Genomic DNA, 23,341 nt, shown 5'->3' on the forward strand with positions numbered 1-23,341 from the left:
TCCTCAGGTCTAAATGGGTTAACACAATGTTGGGTATCGTGGAATTCTGGATGAATCATCAATCGATGCAAAATAAAGGATTTGAGACAATATTCTCAGGTGGTGTTGGTTATATTTCATGTACATGATATCATGGGTAGAAGTACAATGACACTCAGGTCAGTGGTACGGTAGGACAACTGAACCATAACAAGATAGTCTTTAACCCATTTTGACCTGAGATCAGATTCTAAAAATGTCTTCTACATCCTGACAGTTTTCTGAAAAAGCTATGTTTCTATGTCAGTCGTTCTTCGATTTTTCAAAAATAGCAGACCTACAAGCTCGTAGCGATGCGCTTGTAGGTCTGCTATTTTTCAATAGCTAAAGCTTCATAGCTAAATACACTATACACTATACACAATACTTTCAAAGCTAAATACATAATGCTAACACCAAAAGGGGTTCCCACCCAAAATGGGTTAACATAAACTATTAGGCTTAGTGGAGACATCTAGTCGCTTACAAGCTACCAAATATCACAATGTATTATACAAGTATCATATGTCATGGTAACATATAAAGGTTAGATATATGCAACCATATAATCTATTCCTCATCGGGAAAAGGTACCAATATACATAGTTGTTCTTCAATTCATTATGACTCACTTAATATTACACAGAATACATGATTTGAATTTCCAGTCAAATCAAGTGCTGACATGCACGGTCTGTGCAAGTGTGGTCTCATTTATATTCTGGACTATAATGTGACATCACGTGGCAAAAAACAACATATCGAGTACCTGTAAGGGTTCATTTGGTTCCATACCTCAATACAACCACCCCCTGGGGGTCCCCGGACCCCACCTTGTTGAGAACACCACTGTCAGTCTGTCACACCTCAGACCTGGACACTGGTTGATTCCACTAAGGGTTTTTGTTCTCAAACACTTTATTACATTATTCACATCTTTAGTCAAATGGTGCCACCTAGTGGACTACTGGGGGATGGATCTGCCACAGGCTTTCATCATGTAATGTTTTGAAGACAGAATGTACAGTACATTAGGGTTGATACAGACAGACAGACGCACGCATGCATGCACGCACGCACACGTGCGCACGCACACACACACACGCACATCACAATACACTACACATTGATTCATTGTCCAAAACACAAGAATTATTCTATTAGTACAGTAGTAGTAGTAGTTATAACAGCTAAAACAAAAGTTTAGATAGTTGACTTAAGGACAGAGTAATCTAGTAAGAGAGTGGCGACACACTTTGATCTCGCCGCAGAGCGGGGTGCTATGGTTTATAGTTCCAAAACATTGGAACTATCCCATTGAGATAGAATGAGCACTTCCGCATTCCATTGTTACAATTTATGGGAGTCAACGCTAGTGTCGCCACTCTCTTACTAGATTACTCTGCTTAAGACTTATGTCACCAGAGTGAAGCTCTGGTGACTGTTTTACTTGTGTTAATTTATTCTGGGCCTGCTGGTAACCTGCTCAAGGTGGCTAGGGCTATATTCTATTTTATTTTCACTTTCATGATGGATTAAAATGATTAGTTGCATTAACCGTTGGCGCCCGTTTTTTTAACCCATTCTGGGCGGGAACCCCATTTGGTGTTTTAAGCATTATGTTATGCTTTAGCTATTGAAAAATAGCAGATCTACAAGCTCATAGCGCGGCACCGAGTGCCGCGCTACGAGCTTGTAGGTCTGCTATTTTTGAAAAACTTTGGGGGTCCTTGACATGAAAATGTTTGAGAACGACTGACATAGAAACATAGAACTGTCATGATTTAGAAGGCATTTATAGAATCGTCCTCTGGTCTAAATGAGTTAAAACCCTTTTCCAGAGTGTCCAGAGGCAGCAGCAGCTGCAGCACCAGGAGTTCCAGAGGCAGATGGAGGAGAGACTGGACCTGCTGCAGAGGCAGCAGCCCTTCCTCCCCCCTCCCCCGCCCGCTGACCTGGGCCTGGGCGCCGACGGGGACTTCCTGGAGGTGGCGGGCCGCGCCCGCTCGGAGAGCTCGGACCACAGCAGCCCCAACGTCACGCCGCGCGCCTCCAACCACTCCAACCTGTCCGTGTCGGAGGTGGGGAGCTCCGCCAACGAGCATGAGGACGGAGGTAAAAGGCGTGAAGATTATACACACACACACACGTGTATTTCAGTTTTTTGAGTGGTGTAAACCACTCTTACGACTGGCTTTGTTAGTTTACGTGTCTGTCTGTCTGTCTGTTCGTACCAAAAAATGAGCATGGTTGCTACGGTCACCCAGTTCAGTGTGATTTCATTACGTCAGACATTACGTCAGACCACAGCTGATCAGGCTATATAAGACCAAACACCACTCAGTTCACACGGGTGTGATTTTTTTTAAATAATCGACTAGACCTGGAGAGAAGGACTGAATCATACTAACGCGTGTTTCTCTCTCTCTCTCTGTGTGTGTGTGTGTGTGTGTGTGTGTGTGTGTGTGTGTGTGTGTGTGTGTGTGTGTGTGTGTGTGTGTGTGTGTGTGTGTGTGTGTGTGTGTGTGTGTGTGTGTGTGTGTGTGTGTGTGTGTGTGTGTGTGTGTGTGTGCCCTTTCAGATGACGACACCAGCGCTGTCAGAGTGGGCAAAATAAGGTTCAACCCCAGGAGTGTTTTGGGCCACGGTGCTGAGGGCACCATCGTGTTCAGGTGGGTGCTAATTCATCACTGATTACCATTCTGCACAACAAACACATTCACTTTGGAATCATTTACACACGTGTCTTTTTGCCACGTGTTTTGAATAGCCAACGCAAACGTCGTGACTGACAGATCTTTTTTATGGGTTATAAAATCAATTCAGATGTGCCACTTTATTGCTGCTTATTACATGGCTTGGTTGAATGCTTTATTCTGATTGGTCAATCGCTGAATTCAGCTGTGAGTTATGTGTTGATAATGACCACTCCGCTCTATAACAGACCTCTGCCTAATCAAACCCTCTGAGCACCAGCTGCGCGGCTGCGCCCGCTTGATTTACTGCTGTTTCCAACATGACAGCCATGTAAACACACACACACTAGTGACACACAATGTCATTTACAGCTAAACATTGCCTTCAAAAAAGTTTTTGAAAACATTTGAGCGAGAAATAGACGAAGCAGTACCCGGAAATGGATTTGATTTGATCAACCCACTTCCTTGTTTTCCGACCCTGCAGCTGGCTTACGTAATATCCACGTTGTTGACAAGTGGATGTTCTCATAACACAAATAAGCCAAATTTCTAGGCCAAAAAAGGGCCTCCATTGTATATTTCCACAGGTTTTATTTTCTATTTATTTTTTAAATGTTTCATAATTTTATAATGTCAGTCAATGGGCTTAAACCTTGCTCAAATATGGAGTCATCATACCTTATAGATATCATAGACTGACGTCATACATGAAGTCTGAAGATTCACATTGGAGTCACGTCGTTCCCTCGCGGACCGTAACAATATCCTAGCTTTGGTCAATAAAAAAAACCCTGCCTTTCCTATACTCTCTCCACCAACCCAGGGGTCAGTTCGACAACCGTCCGGTGGCGGTGAAGAGGATCCTCCCGGAGTGCTTCAGTTTCGCCGACCGGGAGGTGCAGCTGCTGAGGGAGTCGGACGAGCATCCCAACGTCATCCGCTACTTCTGCACGGAGAAGGACCGCCAGTTCCAGTACATCGCCATCGAGCTGTGTGCCGCCTCGCTGCAGGAGGTACTGGACTGGACTGACCTTTTATTCAGCGTAGTTATGGTTTAGCCGCTAAATAGGAATAATTAACCCATTTAGACCTGAGGACGATTCTACACATGTCTTCTAAATCATGACATTTTTCTGACAAAACCCATGTTTCTATGTCAGTGGTGCTCAAACCTGTTCATGTCAAGGAGCCCCAGAATTATCTGTATTTGGCCGCCGACCCCCATCTGAAAATATGTTGTTTCAGGGACCTCCCAGAAGCAAAGATTTGAGTTAAAAATGTTCGCTCTGAAATAATATATTAGTTTAGTTTTTTTAGTTTAGTTTAGTTCGAACCTTTCACATGTATAACAATACATAATACATTATACACTTGAGTGGCCCGAAAAGGTGTAGGCTGAAGCTAAAAGCTTATAATTGCCTACCCTATTGGTTTACAGAACCAAATAAAAAATAAATAATAATAATAATGATAATAAAGCTGACAAAACTGTCAGACAGTAAACTAAGAAAATAACATAATAATAGTAATAATAATAATAATGAAATGAGTTCGTGAATGAGTTCGTGTATGGAATGATAAGACTCAGCGTCTCAGACCCTCTATAGATTGCTTCTTTGTAATATTTATACATTACTTATTAATAATTGCATTTGTATATGTTTAAATGTATTTCATTATTTGGTTTTAATATTTACTATTACTTATTTCTAACTAGGATACTCTAATGTTTTATATCTATTTATTACTTTGGATTTAAACATTTGTTTGAATTTGGTGACTGATGAGCACATTTTCAGATCCTTATCCAGGCTGTTCAAACATTTGGGCCACATTTTCACGATTTTTCAAAAATAGCAGACCTACTCCGCTCATAGCGTGGCACTCGGTGCCGCACTATGAGCTTGTAGATCTGCTATTTTTCAATAGCTAAAGTTTAAAGTAATGATTAAATCACCAAAAGGGGTTCCTGCCCAAAATGGGTTAACAAGAACCTTAGCAAGTTCTTCTTAACAGCTTTCGTGTTGCATCCGGCTTTGTCGAGCCGGCGAATGGAGACTTGATGAGGTCCGGACACGAATCAGCTCGTGCACGTTCACTTACACCACTGTCACTGGCTTTTTCCAATCTGTTGACTCGGTCAGCGCCATAACTGACCATAACAGGTCTGCAACTCTGCAAGTGCACAAGTGGAGGGTCCTTGGCAAATATACCGTTTGAGAACCACTAGTACTAGTGAACTCCTAATAGTGTCACAGTGCCAACGTGTCGTAGTAAATCAGTGTCATACATTATTCTAAAGAAAACCAACTCTTGGAATTCACTAATTGGCTATTATGATCAACATGGCGTGTAAAACAGAAAGTCTAAGATGTGTCACGGACAAGCCCAAGTCTTTGCCACGGACACATTTGTACAGGCATATTGATGGCCCCTGATAGTATCACTTTTTGTGTTTATTAAGAAAAATCACACCCTGTGAACTGAGTGGTGTAAGGTCTTATATAGCCTGATCAGCTGTGGTCTGACGTAATGAAATCACACCCGGGTGAACTGGGTGACCGTAGCAACCATGCTCATTTTTTGAGCACAGACAGACAGACAGACACGTAAACTAACAAAGCCAGTCGTAGGAGTGGTTTACACCAGTCAAAAATAGCTACTTGAACATTTGATAAGACAGTTGCGTGCTACGAGACAATGTAATCACACCGTTTGTCCTCCTTTTACTAATATATATGGGGCCTTGTGTCTTTTTGCGGGGCACTAGCCCCTCCTATGCCCAGCTTTCCGTGTTTGTAGTAAACACAAACATTGCAGACAAAAGTGAAGACGCAAATTGTGATTGGCCGGAATGACATTTGTGACGATTTGATTGGCTGAGCACGGAATGTGATGTATGATGATGATGTATGATGATAAGAGCGTCTTTTTTTTCTTTTTTCCCCCAGTATGTGGAGAAGAAGGACTTTGTCCGTCACGGACTAGAGCCTGTGGTGCTGCTTCAACAGGCCATGTCGGGACTAGCTCACCTGCACTCTCTAAACATTGGTAACTATTACTGACTACTGTACAATGTCACAGAATTTCATTATCGCTTGTTGTTGTTCGATTAGATGCCATCCAGCGTAGGTGTTAACCCATTTAGACCTGACGTCGAAATAAATAAAAACTTAAGTCTTCTGAAAGAATATTATATTCAAATTTTTGTGCCGCATTTTCACGATTTTTCAAAAAATAGCAGACCTACAAGCTCGTAGTGCGCCACTCGGTGGCGCGCTATGAGCTTGTAGATCTGCTATTTTTCAATAGCTAAATTATAACATACCGGTAATGCTTAGTTAAAACACCAAAAGGGGTTCCCGCCCAAAATGGGTTAATTAGCTTCCATCCTCCAGTCCACAGAGACCTGAAGCCCCACAACATCCTGGTGTCCATGCCCAACGCCCACGGCCGCGTGCGGGCCATGATCTCTGACTTCGGCCTGTGTAAGAAGCTGGCCGTGGGTCGCCACAGCTTCAGCAGGAGGTCCGGGGTGCCGGGCACTGAGGGCTGGATCGCACCCGAGGTCCTCAGTGAAGACTGCAAAGACAACCCAGTGAGTCCGTCGTACTGAATGACCCAGAGCGAGCACCAGAACCGCTGGTGCTTCTCCCTCTGCATAGAACCGACCCGGCTCGACCCGACTTGGGTTTTGGTACCAAATCTGGGTTCCAGTATGGCCCTGGTTCCTATAGGTCGATTACCTACCGGACCATATCACAATGCAGTTGGACACTACCTGAACACATACATTGATACATTCCTTTACATTGATTTTCCCCACTGTAGTATTGGCAGTGACATTCACAATGTCTAACTAGTGCTGGAAGTTGCTATGATGGCCAGCTAGGGAAGTCCTACATAGCATTAGTATCACTGCGTGGATATTAGTCTCGTCCCTCTCAGCATTATAATTTATTTTGCAATGTCCTGCCCCATATTTGCAATTTTGCATACTTGCATACCTGGTTGGTTATAGCCTGGTTCCAGACGAATCTGGTTGGCTCGTCACCACTTCGGCCGGGAAGTCCTCCCACAATTGAGAGGGACGAGGCTTAAATCTGCCTGGGGCAATATGCATCGCAAAGGCAGATGAAGGCTGGCTGTGTGAGGCTCGGTCCTACATGCAGTGGAAGTCGAGACGGTTTTATGCTATGCATGCCATACGTGGAGTTGCGAATAAATGACATCTGGGTTTCTGACAACGCCACTAGATCATGACCTTCCATTGTTGTTCTTCTCTGTGTGTAGACCTGCACCGTGGACATCTTCTCAGCGGGTTGTGTGTTCTATTACGTGGTGTCCCAGGGGGAACACCCCTTTGGCAAGGCATTACAAAGACAAGCCAACATTCTGCTGGGAACATACAGTCTGGACAAGCTCCTGCCTGACAAACACGGTGAGACGGACAGATAGACAGACAGAGGCTGCCTGCAATTTGTAATTGATTAGTTTGAGTCATTGATTTGTTTGATTGATTGATTGATTGATTGATTGATTGAAGGGGATACACAGGAGTCTAGCATCGTGTCCTCCTACGCGTACTGGAAATGTATGGAAGAGGCTTTGTGTATTTATATTTACTTGTATTGTGTAAACATAAATGAACGTCGACATCAGGACTATTTAAAACCGGAAGGATTGTAAATTGAAAATGAAAGACCACTCTCTAATAGGGTTGACACAGCATACTGTACAGTAAATGGGGTCTAGGGGCCCTCAGGGGACTTCCAAGGGGTCCTCTGCTAAATGAGTAACCACCTAAACACGTTTATTTTTCAGTTATTCGAAAATAGCTGATCTACAGCCATCCCGGCGCGGTGTGAACTTAAAGATCTGTTCGAAAAGTTGAAAGATCTTAACAAATCTATAAAAAAAAGATCCCATATGAGGGTCCCCCAAATGTATATCAGTGTGGGGGTCCTTCATCGAGAACCACTGACTGCCATAGTAGATCTTGTAGTGATCCGCTCATGTGTGTTTGACCCGTGTCGACTCCCCCCCCCCCCCCAGACGACATCGTGGCCAGAGATCTGATAGAACAGATGCTGAGCATGGAGCCTCACCGGAGGCCTTCGGCAGAGAGCGTCCTCAAACACCCTTTCTTCTGGAGCCTGGAGAGAGAGCTGCACTTCTTCCAGGTCATTTATGTACATTTCAATTATTTGTCATATCTGTACTGTGCAATTTCTGTTTACATAGTCAAAATTAATCTATGATTAAGATTAACCCATTTAAGCCTGACCATTTAGGCCTGAAAATAGCAGACCTACAAGCTCATAGCGCGCCACTCGGTGGCGCGCTATGAGCTTATACTCATAGCTATTGAAAAATAGCAGATCTACAACATAATGCTTAGTTAAAACACCAAAAGGGGTTCCCGTCCAGAATGGGTTAAAGCCCAATATGTTTGGGTCAGGGTGTCCAATGCCAAAAATACACAATTAAATCATCGACCACAATTTGTATGTGAATTAATCGTCAACTAAAATGGCATGATCGTGACGGCAACCAACAGTAGCAGTCAGATCCACAAGCTCGGAAGCTTTTGAGCTTGTGGATCTGTTACTTTTGCTTTTTTAAATTTGAATAGTGAAAACTAAAAGTAACAGTTTTGACATGAGATTTCCAACCGAAAGAGACAAAATCACTGTGATTATATGGTTCAAATGATTTCAGAACCACACACTAGATGGTGCCTGGCAGCTGCACTGTTGATTTTGACAGCACATTTTAGTTTTAGTCATAGGCCCAATCCAAATCCGCTCCCTTGCTGACTCAATGAGCCCTCACTGACTTAGCTGCGCGTTCATGTGAAGTCTGCGAGGGCTTGAGGGATGTCCCATTTTAAATCGGTAAGTCAGTGAGGGCTCAGCCCCGCCCCTTTATGTGCCCTTTGCCAAAGTCAGCATTGATGCTGACTTTAGCTGATTTTGGCAAATAATAGGCTATATATTTAATAACAATAATAATAATAAGGGAAACATGATGAGAAATGACCGATAAGCAAAGTAAAATAATATGGAAATGCAATTTATAATGAATATTATTATATATTAATATTACAACCCCTATCACACAGGAAAGTGTATTTATGAAACTAATAATAAAACGATCAGCTTAAATAGGCAAAGCATGTAGGCACTGGCTGTGAATAAGGGCAGTTTTTATAAAGTGATGAATGGCGGACTCATCTTCAAAGTGCTGTCCCATTTCTTTCACAACAATTTGGAGCCCTTGCAGCCTCTCACCCTCAAGCACTTACAGCTGACGTCACTAAAGTCAATGAGGGTTCAGGGCTCAGGGCTTGAGGGAGGCAATTGGGATTGGGCCCTAGTAACACGCTGCTACGCTTTGTGAGTTTGTGGATCTGCTATTTTCAGCATGCAAGCAAGTGTAAAATGACTTATACTGGATCTCATGTCCACTAGCCCCTTCCTAACGTTTTAGTCTAGTTTTTATTTGTTGACTAAATTGTCAACATTTGTACTCTTAGTTTTAATCATAACATAGTTTTTCATTTAGTTTCCATTTATTTCTCGTCGGTTTTAGTCGACAAAATCAACATTGCTGACATGTATCAATATTTGTTTGTTCTTTTAAACTCAGGACGTGAGTGATCGAATCGAAAAGGAGCCGCTGGACGGACCAATCGTGAGACAGCTGGAAAGAGGGGGGCGGGCCGTTGTCAAGAGTGACTGGAGAGAGCATATCACAGTGCCTCTACAGACTGGTATGAGACATAACTAACCTATCACAGTGCCTCTACAGACTGGTATGAGACATAACTAACCTATCACAGTGCCTCTACATACTGGTATGAGACATAACTAACCTATCACAGTGCCTCTACAGACTGGTATGAGACCTAACTAACCTATCACAGTGCCTCTACAGACTGGTATGAGACATAACTAACCTATCACAGTGCCTCTACAGACTGGTATGAGACATAACTAACCTATCACAGTGCCTCTACAGACTGGTATGAGACATAACTAACCTATCACAGTGCCTCTACAGACTGGTATGAGACATAACTAACCTATCACAGTGCCTCTACAGAGAGGTATGAGACATAACTGCAACAACATGCTGCTGTTTTTACAGAGCCGTCCGTCTGTCTGCTCTTAATCCAGAGCGATTTACATTAAGCAAGAACAAAAGCATGGCAATACATCACATGTATAAAAAGTAGTTTACGCATGTGAAACATAACTAACCTATCACATGCTTGTGAAACATGCGTAAGCTAAGAACGTGACAGTGGGATATCTATATAATGAAACTATACATATAAACAATACATATATATACTATGCTATACTATAACGTGCTATGACTACATAAAACGGAATTCTAGTGCTGTCTACGACGTAACGTGCTATAAGTCTGTATGAAATGCTATCTAAGTCTACATAAAGTGCTATCCAAGGGGCTAGGGCAAGTGCTACGGGCCATGGTGGAGTCTGAAAAGGTGGGTTTTCAGACTATGGCGGAAGATTGGGGGTGAGGCTGCAGTTCTGATTGTAATGGGAAGTGCATTCCATAGTTTTGGAGCCAGCAGGGAGAAGGCAGTCTACGATGTCAATTCATCTATGACATCATCAGTAGCCATGTCAGATTATATGGACTGACATCAATATTGTGATGTCGGTTATTGTGACATCGAACAACAGTTCTCCATATTTGAGCATATTGAGACAGACAGACATGTCGTTGCGTATTAACACTCCCAACGCCCAGGACGAAGTTCTTTGTCCTTTCTATTAGTAACGCCCGACACCCAGGACGAAGTATTGTCCAAAAGACGAAGTTTATTGATATGAGAATGGATCGCATGGCTCCATAGCCCAGGAGCGCCTGTTGGGCAATCCTCTGTGTTGCGCAAGAGTGAGACGTCATCGAAAAACTCCCCTAGTTTAGCTGATGAAAACGAAAATCTTAAAACGTTCATAACTCGATCTAAATCATCCCGTCTAATTATGAAAAAAGATCCTGTGTTAGACGGCGCTCCGCGGTCGCTAGTCGCGATAGATTTATTCTTACCTCCCGTTGTTGTCGATAGACTCTAGAGTGGTGTGGCTATTGTTAGCTGCTACACACACATTCACAACAACATCCGGTATGGAATAAATAACCCCGGGCAATTAAAGTGTTAACACTTCTCTATATAATGTTTTATCTGGCTTACATTCAGTGGATTTGTAGATGTATTTATTGGAGAGGCATTAATTAGACTTCAGCTTCAATTACATCTTTTGTTAACCCATTCTGGACGAAAACCCCTTTTGGTGTTATGCATTATGTTATACTTTATCTATTGAAAGATAGCAGATCGAGAAGCTCACACGAGCTTGTAGATCTGCTATTTTTGAAAAATCATGAATATGTGGTTCAAATCTTTGAATATATAAATATCAGTTTTTAACTGAAATCTTTGCTTCTGAGGTGGTCCCTGAAACAACATATTTTCAGATGGGGGTCCACAGCCAAATGCAGATAATTCTGGGTGTCCTTGACATGAAAAGGGTTGAGCACCACTAATATAGAAACATAGGTTTTTCAGAAAACTGTCAAGATTTAGAAGACTTTTTTTTTTTAGAATCGGCCTCAGGTCTAAATGGGTTAAAGCAAAAAAAAGAACATTTTTATGTTGAGGTTAAAGCTCTATATTCAGTAATCATTATATTCTGATAGTAATCATTATATTCTGATAGTAATCAATGCTATACAGTAGAGTGTTTGGTCAGTAACGGGGTCTTCCTTCTCTCCAGCTGTTTAGTAAACAGAAACTACATTTTCATCTAATCACACTTTATCAGCTTCAATTGTTATAATGTTGAAGTATCCTGCATCAGTCATCTCGCCTGATTCCATAAACTTGATAGCCAGACCTGAAATTGTGTTTTCTAAAAAGAGATGCAGATACTAAACGAACACTCTATAGCAATAGCTCCTTTATTATGATATAGATGGCTATTTAACACTTATTTTCACACAGAATGTTTAGGTGAAACAATGTCACTGATGGAAGGAGTTCACGAATTGACCACACAACATAAAAAACACTCCAGGTGTGTAAAAGGGCCTTTAAATCCTTTCGTAGAAAAGGAGGTAGGCCTGCGAACCCTGAACTTTGCTCTCAGACACGGGCTGCACATTTGTGTCGCTGACATGGAACCAGGATCCTTTATGTGCGTCCGTCTCCCCTTGCGTTGCTGTCGCTCCGTTGGGTGATGGTTTAGGCCGTTGAGGACGGACTTTGACGCTGGCCGTGTAATGACCCGCTTTCATCGTTCCTCTGTGGTCCACAACACCGTAGAGGCTGTACAAAACTTTACGGGCCCGTGCTGGGACGTTGTTGCATTTGGCAGCACAGAAAGGCGCTAGGTCAAGTGTCTGGGGGAACTCGACATGTTTGTTCACCTTGCCGAAACCGGCACTGACCTGCTGAGATCTCTTCAGGTGTAACGTGAGCACCGGAGGAGGGGCGGAGATGAGAATCTGCTTGGAGGATTCCGTGTACACCTTCTTCTCCTTGGACCCGTCGGAGGTTTTGTTTGTGTCTGTGTGACGCTTAGTGCACGTGGGGCACAGCAGGCGGTTCGTCTGGGTCAGGTTCTCCACTTCGGTGAAGCGAAACAGACAGGCCTGCACCGAGCTCTCCTGTTTCTCCGGAGTGGTTCTCGTAGCCAGTGTCTTGAAGGCCAGCGCTGGATCCTGGTTCACGACGGTGCACTGCTCAATGGGTTCGGCCGGCACGTCTCCCTCCACGTCTTCATCCAGGGACAGTTTGTCCATTTCATCCGACAGTCGCACTAGGCCCTCCTCGTCTGTCTCTGGTGTATCTCCGTCTTGGTCCTCTGATAAGACCGCGTACTTATTTTCCAAAGTAATCGTCTCTTCATTCTTTCGCTTTGGTCGCAGCTTTCTGTCTTTCTTCTGCTTGTATTTGCTAACGGCACCGGTGGAAGTGTAACCGTCTCCGTTGGTGGTTAAAGCGGGGCTTTTCTGTAGTGTTTTCTTGGACACCTCGTCCGCAAGGGGAAGGGAAAGATCCAGAAACGGCTCTGTGATCATCGTCGCCGTGTTGCATTCTCGACACATTATGGTACTGATCATCTCCCCGCCAAACACGTCATCAACAATGTTTCTAGGACATCCATTCTTCAAATACACTTTAAGCAATTTCGTGTTCCCTGTTTTTTTCAACGCCTCCAATATCCCAGAGCGTAATCTTTTATTCTCCTCGGCTCTCATCCCGTCCAGAAGGTAGCGCAGCAACTCTTGGCTGTCCTGTTGCTGGGAGCCTTTGAACTTGCCGGCCCTTTTACAAACCTCCGTGAACAGTCCCTGAGGAGTCACGACATCCCTCCGGCTTTCCTGGATCTCTTTGAGTAGCTGACACATGGACCGAGTCAGGGATCCGGGCTGATCCAACTGGACCTCTATGGGCTCCAGATCCGAGGACGCACCAGGTGTAATGTGAATCTTGGTCTTCTCTACTGTCACCTTCCTGAGAATTTGCCTCAGCATCAGCGTTTGAGAGAGGTTCTGAATAACCGCGTTAAAGAAACACGTGTTCCCAAGATTGCAGAGTCCCTTCACAGAAACCACACTGCTGCTGGTGTCGGCTGGGCCAGACCTCTGCAGTTGCACGTTAAGTTTCTTCTGTCCGTTAAATGGTAATCCAAAGGAATTGTCTTTCTTCACATTGCTAGTTGTCCCCACCTTAACACTTTTATCGTTGTGGGGTGACGAGGCTTGTGCTTTTATATTGGTCACTAACTGAGCTAAACGGCCAGTCTCCGTGTACGGCGTGCGCTTATTGCAGATGTAACACCACACGGTGCTCCAGTCGTCCATTCTGACCACCAGGCAGTGTAGACCTGGCCGGGGTGTTCCGAAATGTGCGACCGCATGCTCGTTCTTCGAGTTCTGCCAACATCCCCGATGTCCACATTGTAAACACATCCATATTGTTGCCGTTTTCTCTCCGTCCTTGTTACAGTCCTGACAAAGGTTGTCATTAGAATTCACAGGTAATTCCCAGCTAATCTTATCGTTTGTCCCCTTATTGACGTGGCTACACAAGGGATTAATGCTCTTACTCTCCTTGGAACTGTTGTCCTTCGCTCCTTTATTTCCCGTTGTCATGTTTTGAGTGTGGAGCCTAAATTCTCACAAGATGACAGTTTGGTTCCCTCCGTGTAAATGAGCTGCTCTCTACTCCGGCCATATTCAAATATAAAGCTCTGCAATGAACAGCGTGCATGTTTAAACAAATGTCTCTCTTGCTATGATGACTGCAACGCATCAGATATGCTGACTCTCTGACATCACACCCAACACAAGGCGCTGCCATAGCAACAGTTTGTCAACAGTTGGGCTGGTCAATTAGCTGAAAATACATCAGACACAAACAAATCAGGCAGCTCCATATTATGGGCACAAAAGTGGGCTAGCCCATGTGAGCGTATCCTGATGACATCAGGGATCTCCATTTATGGTCATGAAAGGGACAATGACGGACGGATACAGACCTCTCCATATATGGACATATCAGTCCGATCGGTGGTACGCCCAGAACTCTAGTTACTCCATAACAATCACTTTTTGAGTGGTGCAAACCATTCCAATAACCATCTTTGTCTGTATGTACCTGTACGTGGGGCCACGTAGGGGTGAGCATGGTTGCTATGGTTAGTGTGTGACGTCACTGCACCACTCAGTTCACACGGGTGTGATTTTTTTCATTAGTGGAAATGTATACAAATATGAAGTAATTTTTTAATGTTAATTTTATTTGATAATTAGTGTGGTGTTAATTCAATCAAATGTTTGACGGCAGCTTGTGATTAACGCATTGGGTGTTACTTTTCTCGTTGGCAGACCTGCGCAAATTCCGTTCCTACAAGGGAGGCTCCGTCAGGGATCTTCTCCGTGCCATGAGAAACAAGGTAACGGAGTGCTCCCACTCACTGGACATGGCAACTTATCCTGATGTTGATCCAAATCTTTGTGTACATCGATGACACGTATCCTGATGTTGGTACAACGATGCCACGTATCCTGATGTTGGTCAGACTAACTATCTGTTTCCCTGTCTGTCGCCCAACAGAAGCATCATTACAGGGAGCTGCCTGCCGAAGTCCAGGAGACGCTGGGTTCGATCCCAGATGACTTTGTCTCCTATTTCACCTCCCGCTTCCCACACCTGCTGACGCACACCTACCTGGCCATGCGCACCTGCGCGCACGAGAGACCCTTCCTGCCTTACTACCCGAGCGCAGGCCAGCTCGCAAGGACACAGGCCCTGTTGTGCTCGCACCCCGCGCAGAAAAGACAAGAGGAGCCGCAGGCCAGCTCGCCAGCGCAAACCTCGCAACCGGAGGAACCGCCGTCTCTTCAACCACTGTCCGCCACAGAACACACACAGCCAGTGTCGGTCTCGGACACAATGCCTACACATCCAGTACCGACCGCGTTATCGGAAGAACCGACGTCAGTTCATACAGAACTGCCAGCTGAACCGGTATCGCCCACAGAGACTAGAGAGGAGCCTGCGTTGGTTCATACAGCACTGACAACTGAACCGGTATCGACTACCGAGGAGCCTGCGTCAGTTCATACAGAACTGCCAGCTGAACCGGTATCGCCCACAGAGACTAGAGAGGAGCCTGCGTCAGTTCATACAGCACTGACAACTGAACCGCCATCGCCCACAGAGACAGACCTGCCCGATCAGACAGCGGATCTCTGCCTCCCTGCAGATTCGGCGGACCTCGCCCGCCCTGCACGATCGCCCCCAGAGACGATAAATTGCATTCTCTCTGAAACACACACACTGCCCGATCCTCCTACACTGGGCTGTGATCCTGTGTGGACTGGACCACCGTCGATGCAGCACAGGGAAGACTTGTTGCCTTAACGAACGGACGGACAGACACCCATTGGAGCTCTGCTGTTTGTGTGTCCTGTGCTGGTGAGGACCAGGCCTGCAGTGCCTGGGATCCGCCTCTAAGGGCATGGAAAGCAGAGGTATCTCGAATCAAGTGCCTTTCTCCTGTACCTGCGTCAAAAATGGCTCCCACTAGAACCATCCTTGAAGAAGGCCGTTTCTTTTTTCACCCAGGACTTCTAGGAAAAAAGTGTGGAAGTGAAAGAGAGAATCTCTCTGTTTTATAATTATTGTCTCCAAAATACCTGGCTTGTATTGTGGAGGATTTCTGTGATGATGATGATGATGATGATCATTTTGGTAGTTATATTTACTTTTTTTTAAGAGCTGTATATTTTTGTATAGATTGATTCAGATTTGTATTGTGGATAATCAGTTGTGATGTGGCCGCTGTGCCTTTTTCAATGACACTGTGCTGTGAAAGTGTGAACATGATCATGCTAAATGTGCTTGCTGTCCATTGATGCTGCTAATAGACTGATTCTCCTGCTTCGCTTTTGTCAAACAGACATTATTGTTGCTGATGTCCTCAGCATGTGGGCTTTATTCCAAAGGTCTTTCTCCAGGGTGTCATTATCGTTAGAATGATATTAAAGCTCACATAAATTCATGTTATTATTATTATTATTATTATTAAAGACTATTCTTGTACATTTTATATTAGATTTGCTTCCGTCATGTGCTTCCAAGTTGGGTTTACCCATACACCAGGTTTAGAATGACCATACGGAGGGAATACTTCATAAACCGAGTTCAGTTCATTCAACTTGTGACTGTGACAGCTCTCATGTTGAATACAAGAACAATGCTCTGCATCCCTTTTCGACAAAATGACTGTACTCGATTTGAACAACACTTTGAATGACCAGTTAACAAGCTGCCTGAAACAAATGCATGACAGTATGGGAAGTAATGTTTTATTATTGGTATTATTAATACTAATTACTTACAAAACCAAGTGCAGTTTATTAAACTCGACTGTGACAACTCATGTATAATACAGGAACCACTGGATTGCGCAAGCGCATTACTACAATAGGATGGACTGGCTGCTGAGCTGACTCACACAGAGCGAGTATCGGGTGGATGCTCTACAGCAGGTACACTCAGCAGGTACAATCAGTGACATGTGGTGGGACATGTTCTGCAGAGTCACAGCAATACAGAACAACGACAATGATCAGGAATAAAGAGGCTGCCACCGTGCATCAAACCGTTAACAGTCACCTACCTGTCTGCTTTAAAGGCTTCATACACTGCTTTAAAGGCTTCATACACACATATCAAACGAACATTCTGTGTTCCGTCTGTGTTTCATGGCCGCCTAAATGCTTTTCCAATGGAAGTCACGTGGTTTGACCAAACACTTGTGTTTGATGGGGGGAGGGGGCAATCAAATACAAGTGTTTGTTCAAACCACGCGACTTCCATTGGAAAAGCATTGAAGCGGCCATGAAAACACAGACGTATGAGGCCTCTGAGTGTCCATTCAATTAATCAATGTCTGAAGTTGATCAGTAAGGTGTGAACTGTGAAGTGCAGTATTCTGCATGAGGCAACCTCATTAAAGGGCCACTTCACCCCTTTTGCAACCATATCTTATTTTAATGATGTTTGGGACACATCCTGGAGTTTGTGTGTGTACTTTGTGTTTTTAGATATTGTAATATTAGTAATCGTGCCATGTTCATGACCAAAATTTGTCATGAAAATTAGATATGAATAATATATAGATGCCTCATTGGTCGCTGCAGTTCGTTGGAGCGATATGTCTCCAACGGGAGGAGGAAGTCAAGCGGAATCGTGAAGGCAAGTGCCGCTGGGAAAGGGAGTCACACCTCTGATTGGACTACCGAACGTCCCCTTCCGTTCTTCCATTTTGCTTCCGCTATGCTTCGCAAGGAATCTCGGGAAATATTGCCTCCATGTTGCCTTAGGGAGCACATTTCAAATTGGGCTACTGTTATCTACTACAGAATCTAGTATCTCTCTCATGCTGTTTCTTCCAGTGGTGAAATGTTCCTTTAAGAGGGTCACAAAGTGTCTCATGGCAATATAACGGCCTGGCCCATGAATGAAAGAGATATCCTATGATACAGTCGATGGGGTTAAATCTAGCCCAAATACATGATTAAAAAGGATACATACAATATATACACTAAAACAACATTCTACTCCATTAAGACTTCATTTTGAGTGTGGGCCCCCAAAAAATTGCGGACCAACTTAGAATAATCAAACATATTAATGATACTAACAACAAATTTAGGAGCCGGATGTTGGCTCCATTGAGCCAAGCTGGAAATGGATTGATTGTTAAAATTGAGATGCTCTGGAAAGGCATGCAGCCTTTTGGCTCCTTGGTGGTCAGATGGGTGGGCCACTTTTTGAGATGTCCCACTGGTTTAACCCTAGAACACTAATGTTGAAAATGTTCACACCATCACTGACGTTGGGTATATTTTACACAATATAATAAATTCCACAAAAAAATATTGCTCATCAAAATACATTGAAGTGCAATAATATATGGCCAGAGGTGCACACACATTTAAATTTGTGTTTGAGGTCAGTTTATCTATAATAGACATTGTTATATCAAATTACTGGTCAGGGATATAGAAGACAAGTATTGTGTTATGGTGGAATTAATGTATGTTCATGTTTGAGATAAACACAGACTGGTTTAATAGATGTTCTGCATTGATATAAACTGTGTTGATTGATTGATTTATTGATTGAAGTATTTATTAACAGTTTGCATGGGTACATTTCACAGGAAAGCACAAATACTGTTACTGTGGACGACACACTGATAAAGCATTATACTTGTTTACAACAGGCCCGGGCCGGGTCCACCATTTTCAATTCATCAGAACATTTAGATATATAAATATATACACTTCGCGCTCTTATTGATTAGGTGATGTAATGATGATGTAAAACAAACGGTGACAAAACAAACATTAAATTATCTTTGTTTTTAAAACAAACATTAAACCTGTATATGGGGCTAGCATCTAGCAAATAAACCGTAAGAAGGGGGAAAGGCATTTTCAATGGGAGCGTTGAATATAATTATTCCATTGAATAAATGTAGACCATTATTATACTTTGTCCCTCTCATTTAGGCACAATAGAGCAGGCAGGCGGGAAAACATTTGGCAGAAACAAAGATGGCAGAATCACCCAATCAAATACCGGGAGTCGCACACCACATTTGCATTGGGTGGGTACAAATGCTGGTGCGACGCCGTATCACTCGCACACACAGCACACCGTCTTTAGAGAAAGAACCATGCCTGAAGTAGCGAAACCAGCGCCCAAGAAGGGCTCCAAGAAAGCTGTCGCCAAGACCGCAACAAAGGGCGGCAAGAAGCGCAGAAAGTCCAGGAAGGAGAGCTATGCCATCTACATATACAAGGTCCTGAAGCAGGTCCACCCTGACACTGGTGTCTCTTCCAAGGCCATGGGCATCATGAACTCCTTCGTCAACGACATCTTTGAGCGCATCGCCGGTGAAGCCTCCAAACTGGCTCTCTACAACAAGCGTCGCACCATCTCATCCAGGGAGATTCAGACCGCCGTCCGCCTGCTGCTCCCCGGTGAGCTGGCCAAGCACGCCGTGTCTGAAGGCACCAAGGCTGTGACCAAGTACACCAGCTCCAAGTAAACTGATCTGTCTGCTCTAAACACAACGGTCCTTTTAAGGACCACCCATCTTTTCCAAGGAAGAGTTTATCCAAGTACTATAACAAATATTGCAGAGCCTGAACGCATGCTATCAGACAATATTGTGAATAGTATTGCCCAGACATGTAACTTGCAATAAGGCAATACGTTGATTTCAAAACTGACTCCTTGTATGAACTACTATACACATTAGCAAGTCACACAGGAATGGATCAAAGCCAAAATAAACTATGAATTACACCGCCTATCCTCAATAACCGCCTACCCTGGCTAATAAGCCAGACCGAATCAACCGTTGGCAAAAGGCTTATTTAACAAGTACCTCTTTATTAATTTGAAACTAGACAAAATATATATGACCAGCTGTTATCGATGCACACGTCTTCGTATTTACTTTTAGTTTCACACTAGGCGAAGTAAGTAACTAGGAACATTTGTAAGTGTGTGCGTTTACCTCCTCAATATCGGGTCTTATGAACGAATAGCTCGCTCGCGACCCACCACTAAGTACTCGACATTGGAAATGGCCCTTTATATAGAAAGAGTGGGTGGCTCTTAAAAGAGCCTTTGTGGGGTTCGTTAAACGAATGTTGCAGATTTATTTCTTGCCGGCTTTCTCGGTCTTCTTGGGGAGCAGAACAGCCTGGATGTTGGGCAGCACACCGCCCTGTGCGATGGTCACTCCACCCAGCAGTTTGTTGAGCTCCTCGTCGTTGCGGACGGCCAGCTGGAGGTGACGGGGGATGATACGACTCTTCTTGTTGTCACGGGCAGCGTTTCCAGCCAACTCCAGGATCTCAGCGGTCAGATACTCGAGCACCGCAGCGAGGTACACTGGAGCTCCGGCACCGACTCTATGGGCATAGTTGCCTTTACGGAGCAGCCTGTGGACACGACCGACGGGAAACTGGAGCCCGGCACGGGATGAGCGGGTCTTAGCCTTCGCCCTGGCCTTTCCTCCGGTCTTCCCTCTACCACTCATTTTGATGTAGGTTTATTTCTGGAGTTTACTCTCGTAGAAATGTGCTGGAAGAGCAGCGCGCGAGACCTTTTATATCTTCAACAACACAGAGGATAGTATTGTCTGTATGTGCGGCTGTGCGCACCACCAATCATAGAAACGGATGAGAGCGCGGGCTGCGTCTGTATGAGCTTCCAACCAATCAGTAGTAGTGACATGAACTGCTCCTCCCAAAGAAGGAGGTTCCTGTCTCAGAGCCAATGAGATAAAAAGCAGCAGTTTGGGCCCTTTTTGTTCTATCGTAACTTTGGCAAGAACCTTCCAGACCGCTCGTAAATAAGAAGCCACGCCCATGTATGAGCTTCTTATTATAAACTATAAACTGACTGTCTTTGACTTTGTCTTGAAAGTAAGCATAGTTATACACCAGACTATGTGGTAGTAATCATTTGTAGGAAATCATATTACATTTAGCCTACATTTAGTATCACATTGCATGGATTCCAGTGCCTATATTCAAGTTCAATGCACATTTTAGTTCTAGTCCAATGTGAATTAGATGTTAATTATTTCGTTAAGCTCCATACTTTCTGATAGACAAGTATAACAAAGTTCGATTTTATTGTATAGGCATACATCCCTGCGTCATGTGTTATTTTGTCAAATGCTTATTTTTTTGCCCCATTTCATACAACATGTCATATAACATAAAGTATGTTATTTGTTCATTTTTTTGGAAACTACTATTCCATACGCTATGACTTCTGTAAGAGTTCCCCTCCAATCGGTGCCAGTGATGCATGATACCTCCCCAAACAAGGAGGTTCCTGACCACTGACCAATCAGAGAACAACGGCGTCTCAGAAGCGCAAATAAAAACAGCAGTTTGCGCTGCAATGATCATTTTAGAAGAAAAACAAGATACAATGGCAAGGACCAAGCAGACCGCTCGTAAGTCCACCGGTGGCAAAGCGCCCAGGAAGCAGCTCGCCACCAAGGCAGCTCGTAAGAGCGCGCCGGCAACTGGTGGAGTGAAGAAGCCTCACCGTTACAGGCCCGGTACAGTGGCTCTGAGGGAGATCCGTCGTTACCAGAAATCTACCGAGCTGCTGATCCGCAAGCTGCCTTTCCAGCGCCTGGTTAGGGAGATCGCCCAGGACTTCAAAACCGACCTGCGCTTCCAGAGCTCCGCCGTCATGGCTCTCCAGGAGTCAGCCGAGGCTTATCTGGTCGGTCTGTTTGAGGACACCAACCTGTGCGCCATCCACGCAAAGAGGGTGACCATCATGCCCAAAGACATCCAGCTGGCCCGTCGTATCCGCGGAGAACGTGCTTAGACTAATTTGTCACTGCCAAAACCCCAAAACGGCTCTTTTAAGAGCCGCCAAATGTGTTATTTGAAGAGAAATTATTCCGTTTAATAGTAGATCGACAATAAGCCAATAACTGATTATCTCAACATTGCATTGTGTATAATAACCTGACCTGCTACAACTAATGCTTTTAACCAGTTGTGTAGATAATTGTATTCATTACTATGTACATGTATATAATATATATGGAGGCTTTTGGGTCTGTCCTTACCTTAGAGTATATCCTTACTGATCGAATTTACTAATCTGTAATCATAATGCATATAACTGAAATAATTGGATTTAAAGTGTCATTTAAATCACCTCAATCAGGTGGGGAGGCATTGTTCCATTGTGTTGAACTCAACATGATGCTTCACACCAAAACCAGCAGCTATTCATAGTCCTGGAATGAGACTCTTCTGTACAAAGCAAGTGTAGAGAGGAGAGCTTTGGTGTAAATATAATCTGCATGTCTATCAGCGTTTGCTTCTCAAAGCGGAGGTGGGGGTTGAGCGTTGAACATGTTTCTAGTATTGGGGGGGGGGGGGGTATTTTAACTGTTGAGTGTTAAATGTGTTGTCTAAGTTCAGTTGTGTTTTAGACTCTTAACTCACATGTGCACAGTAGTGGGAGATTTATTTTATTTTCTTAACATTCATGCCAATATGTATTTATCAAACAAATGTAACACCAATAAAGGAGCTAAAATAACTGAGTCTGGTACAAGAGTTTGGTGTGGCATTGTTGCAATAGTGATTGAGTTAACATGTGCCAGGTTTTAGCATGTGGATTTTGTCAATGATGGCCCGTAGCACTTACCCTACCCCCTTAGATAGCACTTTATGTAGACTTATAGATAGCATTTGATACAGACTTATAGCATGTTATGTAGACAACACTATAATTGCATTGTATGTAGTCACAGCACTTTATAGTATAGCATAGTATAGTATACGTATAGTTTATATGTATAGTGTCATTATATAGATATTCCACTGTTACGTTCTTAGCTTACGCATTTACTACTTTCTATGTATGTGATGTATTGCCATGCTTTTTGTAAATTTAATGTAAATCGCTCTGGATTAAGAGTGTCTGCTAAATGCATACATTGTAATTGTAATTGTAATGGAAATGTGTGAAATGGCACTAGGGAAGAAGGAATACAGTCCATTATAATGTTATGCCATGATTGCTTTGATGGAGCAACATCCTTGATCCAAAACAAAATAATATTTTTCCTAGCAGCAAACGTTAACAAGTTGAACAACCTCTTATTGACATCAATAACATGATCATCTGGGAGACCAAGTAAAAGACACAACAGGTTTAAATCGATTGGGACACCAAAAATAACAGAGAGTTCTGATACAATGTAATACCAATAGTTCTGAAGCTTCACACATGACCAAAGACAGTGAACATAATTACCAATCTCTGTCTTGCATTTAAAGCAAAATGGGGACGCACTGACATCCATTTTATTCTTGAGAGCAGGAGTTATATGTATACGATGTAATATTCTGAACTGGATGAACTGAAATATGTTTTGCATAGGCCCACATCTGGCCATCAAACAGGTTTGGTTGGTTGGAGTCACATTAGAGTG

At 43.7% G+C, this 23,341-nt stretch overlaps 5 protein-coding genes across 5 annotated transcripts in view; 3 read left to right on the forward strand and 2 right to left on the reverse strand.

The window, feature by feature from the left end:
* The window catches only part of ern1 (endoplasmic reticulum to nucleus signaling 1), a 44,832-nt gene extending 28,451 nt beyond the window's left edge, over positions 1 to 16,381 (forward strand). The window contains exons 13-22 of the mRNA XM_079519590.1: positions 1,860 to 2,133; positions 2,600 to 2,690; positions 3,541 to 3,730; positions 5,669 to 5,768; positions 6,116 to 6,315; positions 7,011 to 7,158; positions 7,773 to 7,900; positions 9,369 to 9,492; positions 14,655 to 14,722; positions 14,884 to 16,381. Of these exons, the coding sequence (XP_079375716.1) occupies positions 1,860 to 2,133; positions 2,600 to 2,690; positions 3,541 to 3,730; positions 5,669 to 5,768; positions 6,116 to 6,315; positions 7,011 to 7,158; positions 7,773 to 7,900; positions 9,369 to 9,492; positions 14,655 to 14,722; positions 14,884 to 15,693 (2,133 nt within the window). The 3' untranslated portion in view covers positions 15,694 to 16,381. The remainder of the gene's footprint in view (positions 1 to 1,859; positions 2,134 to 2,599; positions 2,691 to 3,540; positions 3,731 to 5,668; positions 5,769 to 6,115; positions 6,316 to 7,010; positions 7,159 to 7,772; positions 7,901 to 9,368; positions 9,493 to 14,654; positions 14,723 to 14,883) is intronic.
* Positions 11,853 to 13,628, reverse strand: LOC306936239 (ubiquitin carboxyl-terminal hydrolase 16-like; the record flags this gene model as incomplete). Its single annotated transcript, XM_079519730.1, has 1 exon — positions 11,853 to 13,628. The coding sequence occupies one exon, from the start codon at positions 13,626 to 13,628 to the stop codon at positions 11,853 to 11,855; it is 1,776 nt and encodes a 591-aa protein (XP_079375856.1).
* A 2,640-nt stretch (positions 16,382 to 19,021) lies between the features above and the next one.
* LOC306936940 (histone H2B-like) lies at positions 19,022 to 19,396 on the forward strand (the record flags this gene model as incomplete). Its single annotated transcript, XM_079520601.1, has 1 exon — positions 19,022 to 19,396. One exon carries the CDS (start codon positions 19,022 to 19,024, stop codon positions 19,394 to 19,396), a length of 375 nt encoding a protein of 124 aa, XP_079376727.1.
* Positions 19,397 to 20,014: 618 nt separating this feature from the next.
* Positions 20,015 to 20,398, reverse strand: LOC306936704 (histone H2A-like; the record flags this gene model as incomplete). Its single annotated transcript, XM_079520314.1, has 1 exon — positions 20,015 to 20,398. One exon carries the CDS (start codon positions 20,396 to 20,398, stop codon positions 20,015 to 20,017), a length of 384 nt encoding a protein of 127 aa, XP_079376440.1.
* A 905-nt stretch (positions 20,399 to 21,303) lies between these two features.
* Positions 21,304 to 21,714, forward strand: LOC306936038 (histone H3.2-like; the record flags this gene model as incomplete). Its single annotated transcript, XM_079519455.1, has 1 exon — positions 21,304 to 21,714. The coding sequence occupies one exon, from the start codon at positions 21,304 to 21,306 to the stop codon at positions 21,712 to 21,714; it is 411 nt and encodes a 136-aa protein (XP_079375581.1).
* Positions 21,715 to 23,341: the final 1,627 nt, after the last annotated feature.

This window comes from Electrona antarctica (genome assembly GCF_951216825.1).
Source record: "Electrona antarctica genome assembly, chromosome: 14".
In the NCBI taxonomy this organism is placed as follows: domain Eukaryota; kingdom Metazoa; phylum Chordata; class Actinopteri; order Myctophiformes; family Myctophidae; genus Electrona; species Electrona antarctica.